We start from the raw sequence: 18964 nt of genomic DNA, 5'->3' as shown, positions 1-18964 counted from the left end.
GCTGGACTAGGTACCTAAAGCCTCTTTTCATGAGCTAGTTGTGATTCTAGACGTAAATTGAGGCTTGCTCGTCGTGCTGGGCCTGTCACTAGATCCTCTGCACTCCTGAGAGCCAAGGCTGTTTCTGCTTGGAGTGATCCCGTGGTGTGCTGCTTCTGATGTGTAGGGATTTAAGCACCAAGTCAGCAGATTTTACGTAGGTGATAAATCCTACCCCCCCCCCCCCACATTATGTAATACACTTACTGTCTTACTAAATGGTATTTCCATTCTTTTAAAGAAAATTTGTGTCTGTTGACTTAATTTTTAAGCAAAAAATACATAGTTGATTTGTTTTAATGACTACTTCTTCAGAACTTCAGGTATAACCTGGAAAGACATGTGGGTTAGTTGATTTATTTCTTAATTTTTTTCCCCTAAGTTTAAAGCCATTGTATCCATTTATAAAATGACTATAGTATTAGAGCATTTTAAATAATCACTGGAGAACCATTTTGATATTACTGTATTGCATTATAACATGATACATTCATTAGTAAAGAAATGAAGACTTTGTAATGAATGGTCTTATGTTTTATATTTCTATTAGTAAAGAATATAATTAATATTTTATGTTTATATTTTATATATTTATAAAATTATAAATTAATATGTTTGTAAATATTTTATATTTATATAATTGTATAAATTATGTTTATATAATTATATATAAATGTATATTTATATTAGTAAAGAAGAAGACTTTGTCATGATCTATACTTTATGTCTGAATATTCTTATTTATTTATTTAAGTATCAGGTTTTTAATACACACTCTGCAGTGGGGTCTGATTTTCACTTTGGATATGCTCTGTATAAAGGTGGCTTTTCTAGCCTACATATAAAATGATATTTCTTTGATTTTTAATAAAAAGAGCTAATACCTTACTGGATATCAATTAAAAAGAATAGTTTTGTTTTATAATTTAAGGATAATTTATTAGCAAAAAGTAAAAAATGAAGTACTACATTTTCAATTGTTGTTTATCCAATTTGGACTGTATATAACTAGTTATTTATTTTAAATTATTTTATGCAAAATATTTCACTTAATTTTTTTCTTCTTGTTGCAGGAGCTAGAGTTAATGCCAAAGACAGCAAATGGTTGACACCTTTACACAGAGCAGTTGCATCTTGTAGTGAGGTATGAGATTTCTCTTGGTAAACACATTGTATGTGAAATCATTACGCAAGCCTGCCTGTGAGCCCATGTGCAGATCCTGTCTTTTCTAAAAAAGGAACAAGCAACTGAAACTACCTAGACGGGTCACTTCACGTTGAAGTTTGTACAAACCAAGCTAATTGTTCCATGTTCCTTTTGTGACTAAGACCCCTTGGAGAGTCTGAAGTGGCAGAGAATAGAAAACTCCCCTGTTGTACTTCCTACAGGACAGCAGTTATCTTTCTATCTTAGAAATCCCTCATCAAGTCTTGTCTCTGCTGACTGGTTCATAGTAGCCTGATAGACTTATTTCAGAGGTGCTGCTGTTGTGACCAGGAAATAATGTGATGATTAAATGAAATATTGTTTAGGAAAACTGCAAAATTCATTTTGGAAACATTACTAGTTCTCCTGTGTTGCCAGTTCTAAATATAATCTTAAAATATGTTAAGTGTCTTATGAAGAACAACAGTTCCTTCTTATTTATAATCCTGTGCTTTATTTGATCTTCAAGATCACTGACATTTTGTGAGAATTCATTTTTATATTTGTCATTATCTTCTAACCCTCATAAAATCCTTGAAGAATAAAAATATTTTGAAGAAACTGTGTAGTTAACAGTTTGCTAGAAACCAGTCAGCTGTTGGGTAGCAAAGGTGATAACGAATATGTGGACCCTCTCTCTTTCCGTCATTTCACTGCCTTTCTGAAATGGATTGTGCGTGTGTTACAGATGCATTGTGCCCAGAGCACACCTTTTACCCATTTGTATTTGATTCTTGCTGAAAACATTTTTTTAAATAATTTAAAGTATAAAAGGGTGTGATGGTGTGAAGTAGCATTTTCTTCAGTTACTGAGACTGTGAGAGATGGAGAGGGTCACTCCTGCTCCTCCCCATTGCGGGACCAGGTCCTTCTTAAGTCTGCCCATTCTCTGTACTAATCGCAAACTACATCTTGAACACAAAGCAAGAGCTGGGCAGGTGAAGAGGAGCGGAGGACGAAGTGCCTGGAAAGGACTGTGAATGCTGGGGTGTGACAGAGGCGGTCTGTTGGCCATACGCCTTCAGGTTGGGAGAAGGAGGGAGGGAACAGGGGTCTTGGTGGCTACAACTGATGAACTGTGAGGCCCGGACTAGGGGAAACTGGCTTCAGATATCACCTGCCACATTCTAGCTGGGTGATCTTAGGCAAATCTGGAAATTCTGGAAACTTAAGACATATTAACCAAAATACTTTGAACTCTGAAATTCATGGTCATATTATCGAGATTGTGGCTGCTGCTGCTGCTGCTAAGTCACTTCAGTCGTGTCCGACTCTGTGCGACCCCATAGATAGCACAGAGAATCCCCCGTAGAATCCCCATAGAATCCCCCGTCCCTGGGATTCTCCAGGCAAGAACACTGGAGTGGGTTGCCACTTTGAGATTGTGGCTAGCCTTCTTGTAAAGAAGTTTCTTTAGATAAAGGCAATTAAGGAAGATAAGCATTACCATCATTGTAACTTTTGGGTAAGTTTATCATATTTGCCTATTTTGTTGGCATGACCCTTGGGAATGTGACTTAAATTTAGTGGAATTTTACCAGATTAAATTATCAGGAAGAACACTTTGTATATTTGTGGAGATAACAGGCCAAAAATTCTTAAAATGTAACGTTAGAGGCAGATTGCAGGTTCCACCCAGAGACCTAACTGCTGATTTTTAAAAATTATGTATGTAGCTTGAACTTAAGGGCAAGCTGTGGGTTAGAAAGCTAATCCTAATAAGTTTAAGCTTTTCAACCTAAAACTAAGTTTAGTCTTCCACAGAAGTTAACTCTTTATGGATAGTGGATGTCTTAAGGGTTAGTTTCCTCCCTGAGCTTGGGTTGAGAAAGACTGCTTCCAGTGAAGCACCCCCCATTCCAGCTCTCCGTCCATGACCCACCTGCTCACGTTGCCTGGCTGCCTCATCTTTCCTCCGGCACTGGTTTGTGACTGTCATTCTTCAAGTGCCGCACACAGTTCACCTCTCTGTAAATGCATTCTGTATTCTGAATAGATTGATTTCTGAATGTTGGGGGGGAGGGATGTATTTATTTATTTATTTTTTAAAAGCCACATCACACTGGGTCCTCTGAAGGATATGCATTTATTGTCTTTTAACATAACCCCAAGAATTATCATTTTAGTTCTGTCAAGATAACTGAGTTTAAAATAGATCACCATGTGAAGTATTAGTGGTTCACCCGAACATTGCATTTATTTGCAAATGGGTTAGCCCTTCTTTTCGCTGTGCCTGACCCCAAGCTATGAATAAATACTCTTCAGGTATTATTTAAACTTTTGTTTATCCCCCCATCCCCATATTTCATAATCATATGTAAATCAGTGTCCTAGGGTATAACTTGTGTGTTTGAAGTCAAGGCCACCTGCAACATTTCTTACACATATGTACACATATGTACCTCTGGTGGTAGTTTAGTCGCTAAGTCGTGTCTGATTCTTGCGACCCCATGGACTGTAGCCCGCCAGGCTCCTCTGTCCATGGGATTCTCCAGGCAAGAATACTGGAGTGGGTTACCATTTGCTTCTCCAGAGGATCTTCCCAACTCAGAAATCGAACCCAGGTCTCCTGCATTGCAGACAGATTCTTTACCAACTAAGCTATGAGGGAAACACATATTATGTACCTTCTAATAATGGGGAAATTAAGAGCCCTGGTGGCTCAGAGGATAAAGCATCTGCCTGCAATGCAGGAGACCCAGGTTCGATCCCTGGGTTGGAAAGATCCCCTGGAGAAGGAAATGGCAGCCCATTCCAGTATTCTTGCCTGGAGAATCCCATGGACAGAGGAGCCTGGCGGGCTACAGTCCACAGGGTCACGAAGAGTCAGACACAACTGAGTGACTTCACTTTAAGATCAAGGTTATTCTGGTAATTTTGTCATTAGTAAAACCATGTATATCCTACATAGTTATCCCTACAGGTTTTTTCCTGAATGCTTGGAATGTGTTGATAATAAAATCTAGAATTTTACAAGGGTTTGACATCAGGCTCATTGGTTTGCAGTTTCCAGAAATGTACCCTTTTTTCATTTTTGTTTTTGATGTCTGCTGTCCTTAGTTCTTTGAAAGCGTTACTCGTTGGTGTCCCACTCTTTGCGACCCCATGGACTGTGTAGCCCGCCAGGCTCCTCTGTCCATGGAACTGTCCAGGCAAGAGTACTGGAGTGGGTTGCCCTTCCCTTCTCCAGGGGATCTTCCTAACCCAGAGATTGAACCCTCAGGTCTCCTGCACTGCAGGCAGATTCTTTACCATCTGAGCTACCAGGGAAGCCAGTTTTCTCCAAATTTTCGAAGGTCACTGCTGTTGTGATATGACACTGGCCTATATTATTCTGAGTTGTAGTGTAGATATGTCAATATTAGCTCACCTGCCACAACAGAATACTACAAACTGGGTGGCTTAAACAACAGAACTGCGTTTTCTCACAGTCTGGAGGCTAGACGTCCCTGAGGAAGGCTCCCAGGGTCAGCTTCGACATGGCCTCTCCTCCAGGCTGTGACGCCTGCCTTCTCACTGTGCCCCCACGCTGGTGAGGCAGGCACAGGGGAGGTTCTCTTCCTGGCCTCAGAAGGCCACCAGTCTGTCAGATTAGGCCCTCCCTAATCGCCTCATCTCCCTTCCCCTCCTAAATACGCTGTGGTGGGGGGAGGCAGGACTTCACCGTGTGAGCGTCGGGGTACACAGTTAAGTCCCTAGCAGTAGACTCAGGATTCAGGCTAATCTGTCCTGATTCTAGAGTCTTAGCCATTGTGGTGGATGCCATCTTACCCACCGTCAACCATAAACTGGATTTATTCTTGCTTTTCTGTGAAACAAAAGTATAGCTTTGGTTTCTCTCTCTGCACTGATGGAACATAAATCCTCCACACACTCTTCAGAAGCTTACAGGTGGGCATGCACACCCTAGCTGGACACGATTAAGGCAGGCACACCTGTCACCTGCAGCGCGCTGTATCTGCCCCATTTACCTAATCATAAATTCCTTATGTTGCTTCTGATTCTCTCCCCTGAGCGTGTTGCAGAGATCCGGACAGTGCCTGTACCCCGTTCTCCATGATTCTGAGCACATATTGCTCTGCATGTGGATTTTCCCTGTGTTCCCTTTTTTAAATTGAAATGTAATCTACAGTAAAGTGCACAGCCTCTAGGTGTGCAGTCTTGAGCTTTGGCAGGTGTGTACAGCTATGCAGCCTTTTTCCGAGTCTGGATTCACACGATCCTGTCACTCCAGCCGGTGCCTTCATGTCCCTTTTCAGTCAGTCCCACCTGTCCCCAGCGGCAAGCGCTGTTCTGAGTTCTCTCACCACGGAGTGATTTTGCCTGTTCTAAAATTTTGTAAGAATGGAATCATACAGTGTGCTCTTACACCTTGACTTCTTTTGCAGTTTGTCCTTTTTGTTGTGTACATTGGTGGTTCATTCCTTTGTATTGCGAAGTAGTGTTTCGCTGTATGTATATGCAACAGTTGTATCTGTTTTCCTATAGGTGGACATTTGCATCTCTTTTTTGACTCTTATGAGTAAATAAAAGATTGCTATGACATTTTCAGATGCATCTTTTAAATTTTCTCTTGGGCAAAATAGTTGGAATAGAGTTGCGAGGTCACAGGGCAAGCCTCTGTATGTCCTTGATTAACTACTTAGAAGATTGATAGGTTGATGGGCATCTTCCAGCCTTTTGCCGTTTCCCAGATTTCATACAGTCCCGATTACTTTTTATTTCAAAGGCTATAAGTGAATCATGAATAATAGTATTTTGTTTGGTGTTTCTTGCTATGTTGCATAGTTAAAGTTATTTTAATTTTTTGAACACTGTGTACATTAGCTTTTTTTGCTTGATAACAGTCTTGAAAGGAGTGGTGGGCAGGTGCTAGTTCCCCCCTTTACTGATAAGAAGACCAGGGGCTCAGTTCTACTAGACTTGAATAGTTATACCTTGTAAATGACAGAAGTGAGGTAATTTGGTTATGGCCTTTTTCATTTCGTGTATAGTTTGTCAGTCATCTGCCAAGAATAGGATTGTCCCTGCAAGGAGATTTTTGCTATGTTTAGTTCTGATTATACTACTTAATATTGATGGCTTACTGGATTCCTTTTGATTTTGCCATAAGTCCAGTTTATGGATGTGTTGTGACATTTTCCTTGTGTTCTGGGAGACCAGTCACTTTGAATAGTAAACTGTTAGCTTGCCTTGTTAACACCAACTCTCCCACAAGGTAGAATCACAGCAAAAACTTCCTTTCTTCCCTCCCCCCTCGCTCTCTCTCTCTCTCTCTCTAATGAACTAGATCCTAGTGATTTTTCATTTTGTAAAATACAGCATGTGTAAAACCTTAGGAAATAGTATGTTTTAAATTTTTTTGTATTTAATGGCAAAGTGATAAATCTAATTTTTAAAGCTTTGAAATTAGAAATTAATTGTATCTCACCATCTAGAAAAGCAAGAGTAGTGATGAATGCTTTTGAAGAATGTTTGTCAGTATTTCTTCTTGGACATTTTGGTGGAGATTGATGGCTGTGCCTCAGTTGGAGGATGAACAAAGGGAATATTTTATCTTGCTGTATCTTGTAGGGCTCTGAGTACTGCCTTTAGTTCAAGGTATTTTGTTTTCTGGCTTGTTTATAGCAGGGTCTACCAAACTTTTTATTTCCTCAAGAAATTGGTTTTCCATCTTGCATGTCAATTTCTAAAGCTGTTAAGTCATTTGTCTTATGTAACTTATATCTTCATGTGTTTCAGGAAGCAGTTCAGGTGCTCTTGAAGCATTCTGCAGATGTTAACGCTCGAGACAAAAACTGGCAAACCCCTTTGCACACAGCGGCCGCTAACAAAGCCGTCAAGTGCGCGGAGGCCTTAGTGCCTCTTCTGAGCAATGTGAACGTGTCCGATCGGGCTGGGAGGACTGCACTGCACCATGCGGCTCTCAGCGGCCATGGGGAGGTAGGCGGTGCCCCTCCCCCAGTGACTCTCTGCACCCCCCACCCCCATTAGTAGTGAACTCGCCTGTCCTGCTCCTTTTCATTTATGTTTGCCTTCTTCAAACCCTCAGACTTCTTTTCATCATAATTCATGATCTAACTTTCTCACATTTAGAAGTTTATCAGATACAGCCCCAACCAACACTGCTGCTGCTGCGGTGTCGCTTCAGTCGTGTCCGACTCTGGGCGGCCCCATAGACGGCAGCCCACTAGGCTCCTCTGTCCCTGGGATTCTCCAGGCAAGAACACTGGAGTGGGTTGCCATTTCCCTCTCCAGTGCATGGAAGTGAAAAGTGAAAGTAAAGTCGCTCAGTCGTGCCCTACTCTTAGCGACCCCATTGACTGCAGCCCACCAGGCTCCTCAGTCCATGGGATTTTCCAGGCAAGAGTACTGACACTACTAACTGGAAAACAATCTGAAAAGTTTATTCTGTCATTGAACGAAAAAATATCTAGGAAGTCAGAGCAGTTTCATTGTTGTCCCAGAAAGATGGTAGCAGAGAAAGGTATAGAAAACATTTTTCTTACAGTTTATTTTGAACATTTAGTCAAGATTTCATTGATGACAGGCCATCAAAAGAAAACAGTTTAAAAAAATAGTAGTTATCTTATGCAGCAAGCATTGGGTGATGTTGGGTGTGTTGTGGCAAAGAGTGGGGCTTATGTACGTGCACGGAAGATGTAGGAAAACATGAGACTCGGTTAGAAGGGCCTTTGAGGCCAGCTTGTCCAGACCTTCATTCTTTTTGCAGATGCAGAAAGGGGTAAATATAAATGGTCCTGCTGTACAGCAGAGGGAACTACATTTAATATCTCATGATAACCTATAATGGAGAAGAATTTGAAATATATATATATGTATATTTAACTGAATCACTTTGCTGTCTACCTGAAGCCTTGTAAATCGACTATATTTTGATTTAAAAAAGAAAGTGACATTCCCTGGATTCGCTGGCTGAGCGCTCGCTGCTGCAGCTTCTTCCCGGTTTTTGCAACATAAAGAGTTCTTGCCTCCACTGCAGTTCCAGTCACTAGATGAGTCCCTTTTTGACATCTGCAGTGCCCTTTCCAACAGGGAAACTACTGTAAATATGTTTAGACATAATGAAAATAACCACTCTTGGTACATTTTGAGCTAAGTAGACTGCAGTGGCCTTCAGGTCTAATCATATTATGGACACTTCATTTGTGTTTGAATTAAATTTAAGACATTTCTGGAATCAGAAAGCACTTTGAATTTTAATAATACTTTGAGCTATAAAAAAAGGAATAAAACATGTTGTTAAATACTCTCCCTTTATACCTCCCAGATTTGTGCTCAGCTGTTCATAAAAAACCAGGACACAAAGTGGCATCTTTAAAAGATATTGATGCCTGACTTCAATAACAACTACAAGAAAACCTTTTGTTGTATTTTGTCCTGTTGTTTATCAAATTATGTTAAAGCATTCAGTATATAATCCAGTGTTTCTGCAAGTGCAGAAATTCAGTGCCAGAGAGATTTGAGATGAGTCTTGATGATGGATATTCATGAACAGTTCTCAATTTTGATGAAACTATGTTCATTTTTATTCTAGATGGTCAAATTACTCTTGTCTAGAGGTGCCAATATTAACGCTTTTGACAAGAAAGATAGACGTGCTATCCACTGGGCAGCATATATGGGTACGTATTTTTCAAAATTTTTTTACGTTAAGTATTAAGGAAAAGTTGGACGTTGTCATTGTTGCATTTGTATAGCACATCTTTTAGGATAATGAGAAGTTATATTTCAGTTTGCTACCCAGAGGAAACCAGCTTTGCCATGGGGGAGGCTAGGAAGGACAGGAGTACCTTGGGTCCACTTCTCTTGCTGCTGCTGCTGCTGCTGAGTCACGTCAGTCGTGTCTGACTCCATGCAGCCCTGTAGACGGCAGCCCACCAGGCTCCCCCGTCCCTGGGATTCTCTAGGCAAGAACACTAGAGTGGGTTGCCATTTCCTTCTGCAATGCGTGAAAGTGAAGTCGCTCAGTCATGCTGACTCTTAAGCAACCCCATGGATGACAGCCCACCAGGCTCCCCCATCCCTGGGGTTCTCCAGGCAAGAGTACTGGAGTGGGTCACCAGTGCCTTCTCCCCATTTCCCTTGGAAGCTGTTTAAAATTAATTCTGTGTACGTTTAAAGGGAGAGACTTCCTAGACAGAAGCCTGGGATACAGTTTAGATTGGTGTTTACTAAAAGCTCATTCTTAAACCCATCCTGAACACATCTTTGTTTGTATGGGGATATTAAGGTAGAAGTTGTGAAGATGTATTAGAAAGCCTGTTACCGGACTTCCCAGGTGGTGCAGTGGATAAGAACCTGCCTGCCTGCCAGTGCAGGGGATGTAGCTTCCAACCCTAGTCCAGGAAGATCCCACATGCTGCAGGGCAACTAAGGCCATGCAGCACAGCTCCCGAGCCCATGCAGCACAGCTCCCGAGCCCATGCAGCACAGCTCCCGAGCCCATGCGCTATAACTCCTGCAGCCCATGCACAGCAGTGAGAGAAGCTTCCACAATGGGAAGCCTGTGCACCACAGCCGGAGAGTCGCACCTGCTCACCGCAGCTAGAAAAATGCCTGAGCAAGCAGTGAAGACCTAGCACAGCCAAAAATAAACAAATAATTTTTTTTGAAAACCCACTGGGCCAAGCACTGGACTAAATAGGCATATCATGTTTGGTTTCTACCACAGTAATTTCACAGAAAGAAACAGGTGTAGACATCAACTTTTCTGCTTCTAACATTCTTGAGGAAATTCCCTGGTGGTCCAGTGGTTAGGACTGCGTTTTACTGCCAAGAGCATATGTTCAGTCCCAGGTCAGGTAACTAAGATCCCACAAACTGCGCCACACAGCCAGAAGGGAGCTGGAATTCTTGAAAAGTCTTAGGATCTCCAGAATCTGCTGTCTGAAACAGTCTGTGGGGAAATGGTACTGGGGCAGACCGCTTAAGACCTGTGTCAGTCCATGAGCAGAGCACTACCAAAGCATTCACGGGTTCTCGAGGTGACTTGGACAGCGAGGGAGAAGCGTCAGCCTTCCTCAGGATACTTACGAAAGAACAGAAAAGATGCTGGATTGTGGATGCTGAAACCACGCAGGCTGAAGTGAATCTCAGCCTGCCCCTCACTTTGCACGTCCTGCAGGGCTTGGCTGTGCCTCAGGAAGGAGCCGTGGATGGAGGCATCTTAAAGTGGAGAGGAGCTCCTCTCTCTGCAGCCATGGAGCTCAGGACTTTTTATCTTCCTCCTAGAAGTCCATTCTGCTTCTGCTGTGCTGTCTCTTCTTGCTTAGAAAAAGTCACACGGACTGATGGCGCTGCTGTGTCATGCCGCTCTCTTCCCTCTCATACTGGAGTACCTCTCGTGCTGACCACACAGGCAGTCTAGCCCCTCTGCACACAGGCATGGGCTATTCCCATTACTTCCTGCATTCACCTTTGTTTTTTCCTAGCTCTCTCTTAAAACTAGAAGACTGATGGAAGATTACTGCTTTAAAATTACTGTATAAAATTGTAAAATAGAAAAATGTAAGAAACCAAATGAACTCAAAGCAATTTGTCAATAACGCCATGTCCAGGAAGATCCTTTACCTACCATGGAAGTGACGCTGGGGCTGTTGGTGTTTCTCTCACTCCTGAGGTTTGTGCCTCTAGTTATGTTACGGGCAGTTCTCTTCTGTTAATTGAAGGGAAAACATCTAGAAGCAAGCCTCCTGCAATGTCCTCCTGCCGTCTCCTCACAGCCTGTAGATTTTCTGTATTAAAGTCTTGGGGATTTTCCTGAATACTCTAGAGTAGCTTGTTCTTGAAGACAGTTTGGGAACAATGAGTCTTGAGTAAAAGTGTCACACATTAAGCAGAGAGCATTAGGCTTTTTATCTTCAAAGAGTTAGGCTTGGCTCACCAGCAGTTTTCATAAAATTAAAGGCCACAGAATTTTGTGGGCTGCCTCTAATTGAGTGTGTGTGTATCTCAGGGTCCTTGGATGGCTTTGTTTTTCTTGATCTGCTAAATGTCATTTTTTTAGGCTGATTGCGGATTTTGTATTTTTTGTGCCTCACAGTCCATTTAATTTTTGAGTGTAAACATTCAGAGGTTAATATTTTTTCTTTGTCTCTTCCTTTCTTTAAGCTTGGAGAAAGAAGAGTATTTATACCCAATTTCAAAAGCTGTTCAGTTGTTTTAGGTGTTCAGAATTAAAAGGAGCTAAATATAAAAGTAGGGAGCTATTTATTACCTGGTCTATTAGACAGGCCTGAAGTCCAGATCACTGTCACCTCTAGAGACTGTCAGTATTAGCCCAGGAAATGTTGGAATCACATGTGTTCTGGTAATTTATTTCTCCCAGGCTTCCTCCTTTGCCTGCTGTCTCCTGGCTGAGACTACTTTTCTCTTTAGGCTCTACCTCTTACCCTTGAGCTATGACTAAATACTCTGAATTCTCAGCTCCATCCTCACCCCAAATGAATTGATCATTTTCCCCTCCTTCCCCTGTATTTGCTGCTACTATGAACCTTCATTAAGAGCCCGTTTATTCACTCATCTTTTCTGTTGCACAGTGCTTTTAACAAAATGCACTGACTGATGACTCTAAGATAGAGGATACTAAATAAAGGTTAATTACCTTAGCAATTCATTACATTATTTCTTCTAAAAGCAGTTCATAATTTATGAAATGATTTGGTTTTGGGTTTTTTTTTTTCCTGCACCTTTTCTTTCCATAAAAATAAGCAGACCTACTGTATAGCACAGGGAACTCTACTCAGTAATCTGTAATGACTTGTGTGGGGAAAGGATCTAAAACAGAGTGGACATATGTATATGTGTAACTAGCTCACTTTGCTCTGTAGTAGAAACTAACACATTTTAAGCCAACTATACGCCTGTAACAAGTGAAGAAAAAAAAGAAGCAAACACAGCTTGTTTTATTTATACATTCATGAACAAAAGAAAAATACAGAGAATTTTCCAAATTCATGAAGGATAATGATTATACTTACCAAACTTACATTGCTTGGATGTAATTATTTTTAAAGAATGTTGTTACTGATTACAGAATTAAGTATGCCATGCTTATCTACTGAATGCTATCCTCTGAAAATAAACTCAGATAAATTGAATGAAATCTAGTCCCCTTGGGTACCATCATTTTATATACTGATAAGGAAAACACATACATATTCTGGCTAGGGTCTGCCTAGCTAGAACAGTATATTTATTTCACTCTAGAAATCTCTTGCCTTTTTTCTTTTAAATAAGTCACACCAAACTGACTATGGAAAGACCTCTTCTTCATGTTTTCAGTGGTCCATTAAAGCAATTTATGCATATTTCAGAAACGTGCTTAAATATTTGTCAGTTTTAAGACAGTAAATTTGCTTACATGTGGCACCTTTTAAAAATAGGTTTTTATCGACATCAGGAAAAGTTCACACTTCCTGGAATCTACATAGTTAATACGATCTGTGTCATTTACTTAGAGTGATATATTGATTTTGTACAGTTTTTCCAGTATGTTTGTGTTATGGGCCTTCTAGATTTAAAAATCAGAAGAATTTGTTTCTTTTTGGCCTATTAGTGAATAATATGCATTTGCCTGGTTTAAATAAGCTCCATTTATGTGTGACCCTCCTGGGTATTATAGGTCCTGATTTTTAACACATTACGACAAACCCAAGTAGTTATTTTTTCTAGAGCCATGGGTCAGAGAAGTATCATGTCTGTCTTGAGAGAGCTTTTATACCAGCTACTGCTCTTATATGATAGTCGCATTTACTTTGACATCTAATGATTTAATAGATATTCTTTTGATTTTTCCTCTCCTAAAAATGTAGTAGATATTTTTCATATAAAGATGGGAAAAAAATGTCTGAAAGTATCTACATTAATTGATAATTTATATATATAAACAACTAAATATACTTGATTCTTTATACATCTTATAGTATCCTTTTTTCAGGAGAGTGAGTCCTATGTTTGAAAATCTCATATTTATAGTTATTAACTTTATATACTCCTTTCCTATAAAGGCATATTAAAAAGGACATCATGAACAACTTGTTTAATGCAGCAAATATTTATTGGGTGTCTGTTTTGTTTAAAGTGTACCACGAAGGAGAACATAAGAACCTATGACATTTTCCTTTAAAGATCCATATTTGGGAACCTCATACATAAAAGTAATTAAAGTGTTAGTTAAATAATGATTCAAGTATAAGAAACATCACAAGGTATTAGGTGCTTATTAGATAGTATTTGTGGGTAGAGGATGTTTTTGGCCATGTAATTCTAGGGAACTGGAAACCTTATAGAAAGGCTTATTTATAAGACTTTGTAGGGAAGATAGGAATTGACATGGCCTTCTTCATGGATTAATAGCAGTGATTAGAAACATCCCAGCAGAACATTCTGTATAATGAAGAAATCGGTTTCATGAACAAAGGCACAGTGGTGGGAAAGCTTTGGGGAGGAGGAGAAAGCACTGTATGGCCTAATCTGGTAAGATGTGAGGAGACAGGAAGGGAGACCAGGGGTTCTCTCACCTTTCAGATACAGGCCCCCCTTCTGGGCCTCCTTGTGTGGTTGGGTGAGCCTGAGGCTAGCTCTGACTAATGAAAGCAGCATGGTCTCTGGACCAGAGCATTTGATCAATGGTATGAAGCTCTGAAGTCCCCTTTCTTGGCACAGTGACCAGCTGCCTTCAAGATTGTCAGCTCCATGAGTCTGGATCCTTGAGGGACTGAGCAGAGCCCTCTTGACAAGCTGTCATAATGCTGCTGCTGCTGCTAAGTCACTCCAGTCGTGTCCGACTCGGTGCGACCCCATAGATGGCAGCCCACCAGGCTCCGCCGTCCCTGGGAGTCTCCAGGCAAGAACACTGGAGTGGGCTGCCGTTGCCTTCTCCAGTGCAGGAAAGTGAAGTTGCTCAGTCGTGTCCGACTCTTAGTGACCCCGTGGACTACAGCCTACCAGGCTCCTCTGTCCGTGGGATTTTCCAGGCAAGAGCACTCGAGTGGGGTGCCATTGCCTTCTCTGATAATGCTAATGAGAAAACACTAGTTATTTAGACCACTGAGATTTGGGAGTTAGCATGGGTGAGTAACAAACTAAGATTGTTAAGGACAGCTGGTGGAAATAGTGAGAGAGAAGTTTTCAGCTTAATGTTCCAAAGACCTGACATTTTTAGTAAGTATGCCCAATTCACTCCCAGATTTCTGAATAGAAGATTCCACTAAAGCTTGCAAACATAAACTCGTGTCTCATATTAGACATAAAAAGCTAGCTTAGTAACTTGAGAGTGTATTAAAAACAACCTTGGAAACATGATCTAGGGGAAAGGAAGATTGCAGGGTCATCACTGGATAAGATAATTAAATGTATTATTTTCAGCTATTTGTTGCTCCTGTCAACATTTATCAAAATTATCCTAAATTCTTATTTTTCCCTTGTGTCCACTCTCTGGTTATACCACGATTAATTGGTGACTTGTCGAGCATTGTCTAGTTAATTTGTATTTTTACCTGTCTTTAAAGATATTCAGGACCGTATTGTATTTCATATTTTCCATACGCTCTCTGCTTGTTTTTTTCTTTATAAACACATTTTTAGGTCACATTGAAGTAGTGAAATTACTTGTGGCACACGGAGCTGAGGTGACATGCAAGGACAAGAAGTCTTACACGCCTCTCCACGCAGCAGCCTCCAGCGGGATGATCAGCGTAGTCAAGTACCTTCTCGATCTTGGGGTTGATGTAGGTGTACAGACTAAGCAGGATGAAGAGTGGAGCGTTCTGTGTGTTTGTGATTTCATTGTCGGTGGAACTTTTTTCAAATTTAAAAGATGTTTTCTTACAGTAACGTTTTTGTCTTTTAATAGTGTTATGTTTATACTCCTTTACATAATATGCAGTCTGCTGATGTCTGACTTAGACATGAAGTTAGTCAAATGTGTTAACAGGTAGAATATTTTCCAAAGATGAATGATTGATTGACAGAGGTTTTCCTTTTCCATCACATTCTAGCCCCCTGTAGCTTCATTTCAACTGTGGAAACCAGCAGATCAGACATACTTGAATTATTTTCCTAAGTGGCTTGGTTTTTGTTAGTAGTATTTGCCCAGTTTGTCTAATATTTCCTTTAAATGATTGTAGCTGTTCAGATTACAGTGTATTGGCCAGAAGTAGGCAGGGAAACTGGAGGCTTCTGGCCTCTAGTTAGCTGCAAGTGTTCCTTACTATATGAATCTGTTTGGCTAGGGAGGGGTTGCTTGCTTCATCTGAATATCTCTGATAGTAGAACCAGGACAGCTAAGAATGCCTGGAGCCCCCACAGTCCATGCTTTACACACACGTGTGTCCCATCCCACCCTGAGCAGACTCAGGGCTTCCCTGGCGGCTCAGCTGGTAAAGAGCCTGTCTGCAGGACAGGAGACTTGGGTTCAGTCCCTATGTTGGGAAGATCCCCTGGAGAAGGGAATGGTTACCCACTCCAGTATTGTGGCCTGAAGAATTCCATGGACTGTATAGTCCACGAGGTTGCAGAGTTGGACACGACTGAGCAACTTTGACTTAGTAGATCTACTCTTATTTTAGGTACAGGTCTGACAAGCTCATCTCGTTCTTTAAAACAAAGATTATTTGTTGTTGTTTAGTTGCTAAGTCATGTCCGACTCTTCCATGACCCCATAGACTGTAGACCACCAGTTTCCTCTGTCCGTGGGATTTCTGAGGAATAAGTGGGTTGCCATTTCCTTCTCCAGGGGATCATCCCAATCCAGGGATTGAACCCCTGTCTCCTGCATGGGCAGGCAGATTCTTTACCACTAAGCCACTGATTTAAAACAACCAGGAGAGAGGGAGGTAGTTCAGATCAGCTGCAAAGACAAAGATAGTTGATGAGGTGATCTGGTTGAACTATTTATTAATTTAAAGACTGTGTGAAGCTCTTAATTTTTGAAAGATAGGGATCAGGAAGCCAAACACAGTTAGGTAGAATCTTGTAGAGTGCAGACAGATGAAAGGTTGTTTTTTTTTTTCAACTCAGCACTTCCTATAGCTCTGTTTCAGCACAGAGATTATAATGCCCAAGAGACCCTGAATCTAGACAAATGAGACAGCCTGCTTCTGGTCAGTGTTTCAAGTCTGTACTGGGACAAAGCATATTTTATTGGCAACAAAATAAACTCTGGTGAGAGTGTTTTTCAAAAAAAGTGGTCAGCCTTTGAGCCGCTTAGTGACCCATGGCCTCTGATTGCATGACTCCGCTTCTAAGAGCTGCCATAACAAATGGCCATGAAGTGGGTGCCTGAAGGCAGTAAATGTAATCTCTCAAAGTTCTGGGAGCTCCAAGGGAGAATCTGTTTTAGGTCGCCAGCTTTTGGTGATGAAATCTAGATGATTTGACTAAAGTTACATGTGACTTTTTCAGTTCCTCTAATTTCTGTTACTGGATATCTGAGAAAGGAAAATGTTAAAGTTGTGATAAATTGGGCCCAACCACAAGGATAGAGGGCACAAAACTACCTTCAGCTTTGATAATTCACTGGGAGGACTCCAGAAACTTACTGAGCACTATTATACTCACAGATATGATTTATTACACAGAAAAAATACAAATTAAGATCAGCCAAAGGAAGAGACACACAAGTATTCTAAACACAAAGCTCCCGTTGGCCTCTCCCTGCAGAGTTAGAGTGTACATAGGCACACAGTGCTGCCAACCAGAGCAGCTCACCTGAGCTTTGTTGTCAGAGTTTTGTTGAGATCCCACTACACAGGCAGGGTTGGCCAGAATTGCTCATGTGGCTGATTTCAGTCCACTGAGACCAAGTGATCCAAAGCCCTTCCCCCAGATCCCATGGCTGCTTATGTGGCCCTGCCCCCTGATCACATGGCTGTTTGTGTGGCCCTGCCCCCTGAAGACTATCCGCTCTGCTGACCCTCCCTCAGGGGCAGAGTAGCCAGCCCCCACCCTAGACAGAGACATGTCTATCAGGTGTACCATGGGTTACCTCCCAGAGGATGGGCAAAGGTAAAATTCTTCATTACAGGAAAGCTGTGTAAACTTGAAAATATTAATCCAATATATTTTTTAAGGAATAGAAAGATAAACTTGAGTTACATGAATTATTTCTCAGTATTGATTACATTGTTTAGAGCATACTCGTTTTGGTAACGTATCAGTGTATCAGTATGTAGGCTGGAAAATATCTAGAGCCTAAGTTTGTTGCAAAAATGAGTTAAATAAATAGGAAAGGATGTCACTCATTTTTAAAAAATCTTGCCGTCTACTAAAAACCAACTTTCGTCTTTGGTCACTGTAAATGAACCGGGAGAAAATATGTGTGTTTTTCAGTATATGTCAATTTTCAGTTTGTGTTCATTTTTCATGATTCTTAGAGTTAATGCTATAATTGTCTCTTATCGAGAATGCTTTTTAAAATATTTGTTTTCATTTTCCTAAAATATCTCTTGGAATCATTCAATTTTGTCTTGAAATAGACATTGTCTATATGAATTATATTCCCTGATGATACAAAATTCATTTGACACCAAATGCTGTAGTTATATTCATTTTTTAAAAATAAGTTTAAAATTATAAGCCTTATCGGTATTATTTATCCCTGTTTCTCACTTTAATAATTTGATTTCAACCACAACATTGTTAAGGTAGCTTACAACACTAGTAATTAGGGAGACTGCATTAACATTGACATTTTTGTCTTCCAATAGATGAATGAACCGAACGCCTATGGAAACACACCTCTTCACGTAGCCTGCTACAATGGACAGGATGTTGTCGTGAATGAACTGATAGACTCTGGTGCTAATGTGAATCAGAAGAATGAGAAAGGGTTCACTCCTCTGCACTTCGCCGCTGCATCCACACACGGAGCACTGTGTTTAGAGCTTCTAGTGGGCAATGGGGCCGATGTCAATATGAAGGTAGGGAGCCAAATCAAAGTCCCTGCCTAGTGTTTCGGGTTGTGCCATATTAATACACCATTCAGCGATGAAAAGGAATGAGTTTCTGGTACATACACAGATAAGTCTTAAAAGTACTATGCTGAGTAAAAGTGTTACACAAGAATTTGTTCACTGTTCCCACTTACATAAAGTTTTAGAACAGACGAATAGTAATGGGGTGCCAGACTATCTGTAGTTGGGGGTAGAAAACCGGACAGTTATTGTCTCTGGAGGAGGGATTGATAAAAAGGCATGGGGGAACCTTCTGGTATGGTGGTAATGTCCTGTATTTTGAGAGCTTGGGTTATATGAATAAGAATTAGTCAAAACTCATCAAGTGGTACATTTAAGATTTCATAGGCCTCATTGCATGTATATGTTCCCTTAGAAGGTTACAAACCAAGCTAATATTGAACCTTAGTTAATGATACACATACCAAACTGTTTTAGAGGCAATAAGGAGCGTTATCTGTAGCTAATTTTGAAAAGTATCATTTAGGGACTTCCCTGGCAGTCCAGTGGTTAACATTCTGAGCTTCCGCTATGGGGCAGGCATGGGTTTCATCCCTTGTTCTGCATACCACGCAGCTTGGTCAAAAAAAAAAAAAAAATCACTTAATAGCGTGGGTGGGTGGAGAGAGACTGATGTATGATAATGTTCATATGGTAGAATGTTAGCAGTAGACTCTAGGTGGCATGCACACGGGTGTTCACAGTAATATTCTTTCAACGTTCCTGTTTTGAATTTTTT

The 18964-nt window shown here is 40.8% G+C and overlaps 1 protein-coding gene across 9 annotated transcripts in view; it reads left to right on the top strand.

The window, feature by feature from the left end:
- ANKRD28 (ankyrin repeat domain 28) overlaps nt 1-18964 on the top strand; it is a 213084-nt gene that overhangs the window by 149425 nt on the left and 44695 nt on the right. For all 9 annotated transcript variants that reach the window (XM_069568331.1, XM_069568377.1, XM_069568341.1 and 6 more), the window contains 5 exons: nt 1113-1183; nt 6989-7189; nt 8805-8892; nt 14858-15000; nt 17980-18192. In XM_069568331.1, coding sequence (XP_069424432.1) covers nt 1113-1183; nt 6989-7189; nt 8805-8892; nt 14858-15000; nt 17980-18192 — 716 coding nt within the window. The remainder of the gene's footprint in view (nt 1-1112; nt 1184-6988; nt 7190-8804; nt 8893-14857; nt 15001-17979; nt 18193-18964) is intronic.

This window comes from Ovis canadensis, chromosome 1, assembly GCF_042477335.2.
Source record: "Ovis canadensis isolate MfBH-ARS-UI-01 breed Bighorn chromosome 1, ARS-UI_OviCan_v2, whole genome shotgun sequence".
In the NCBI taxonomy this organism is placed as follows: domain Eukaryota; kingdom Metazoa; phylum Chordata; class Mammalia; order Artiodactyla; family Bovidae; genus Ovis; species Ovis canadensis.
The sequence above is the reverse complement of the archived record's forward strand: the minus strand, read 5'-3'. Positions and strand labels throughout refer to the sequence as shown.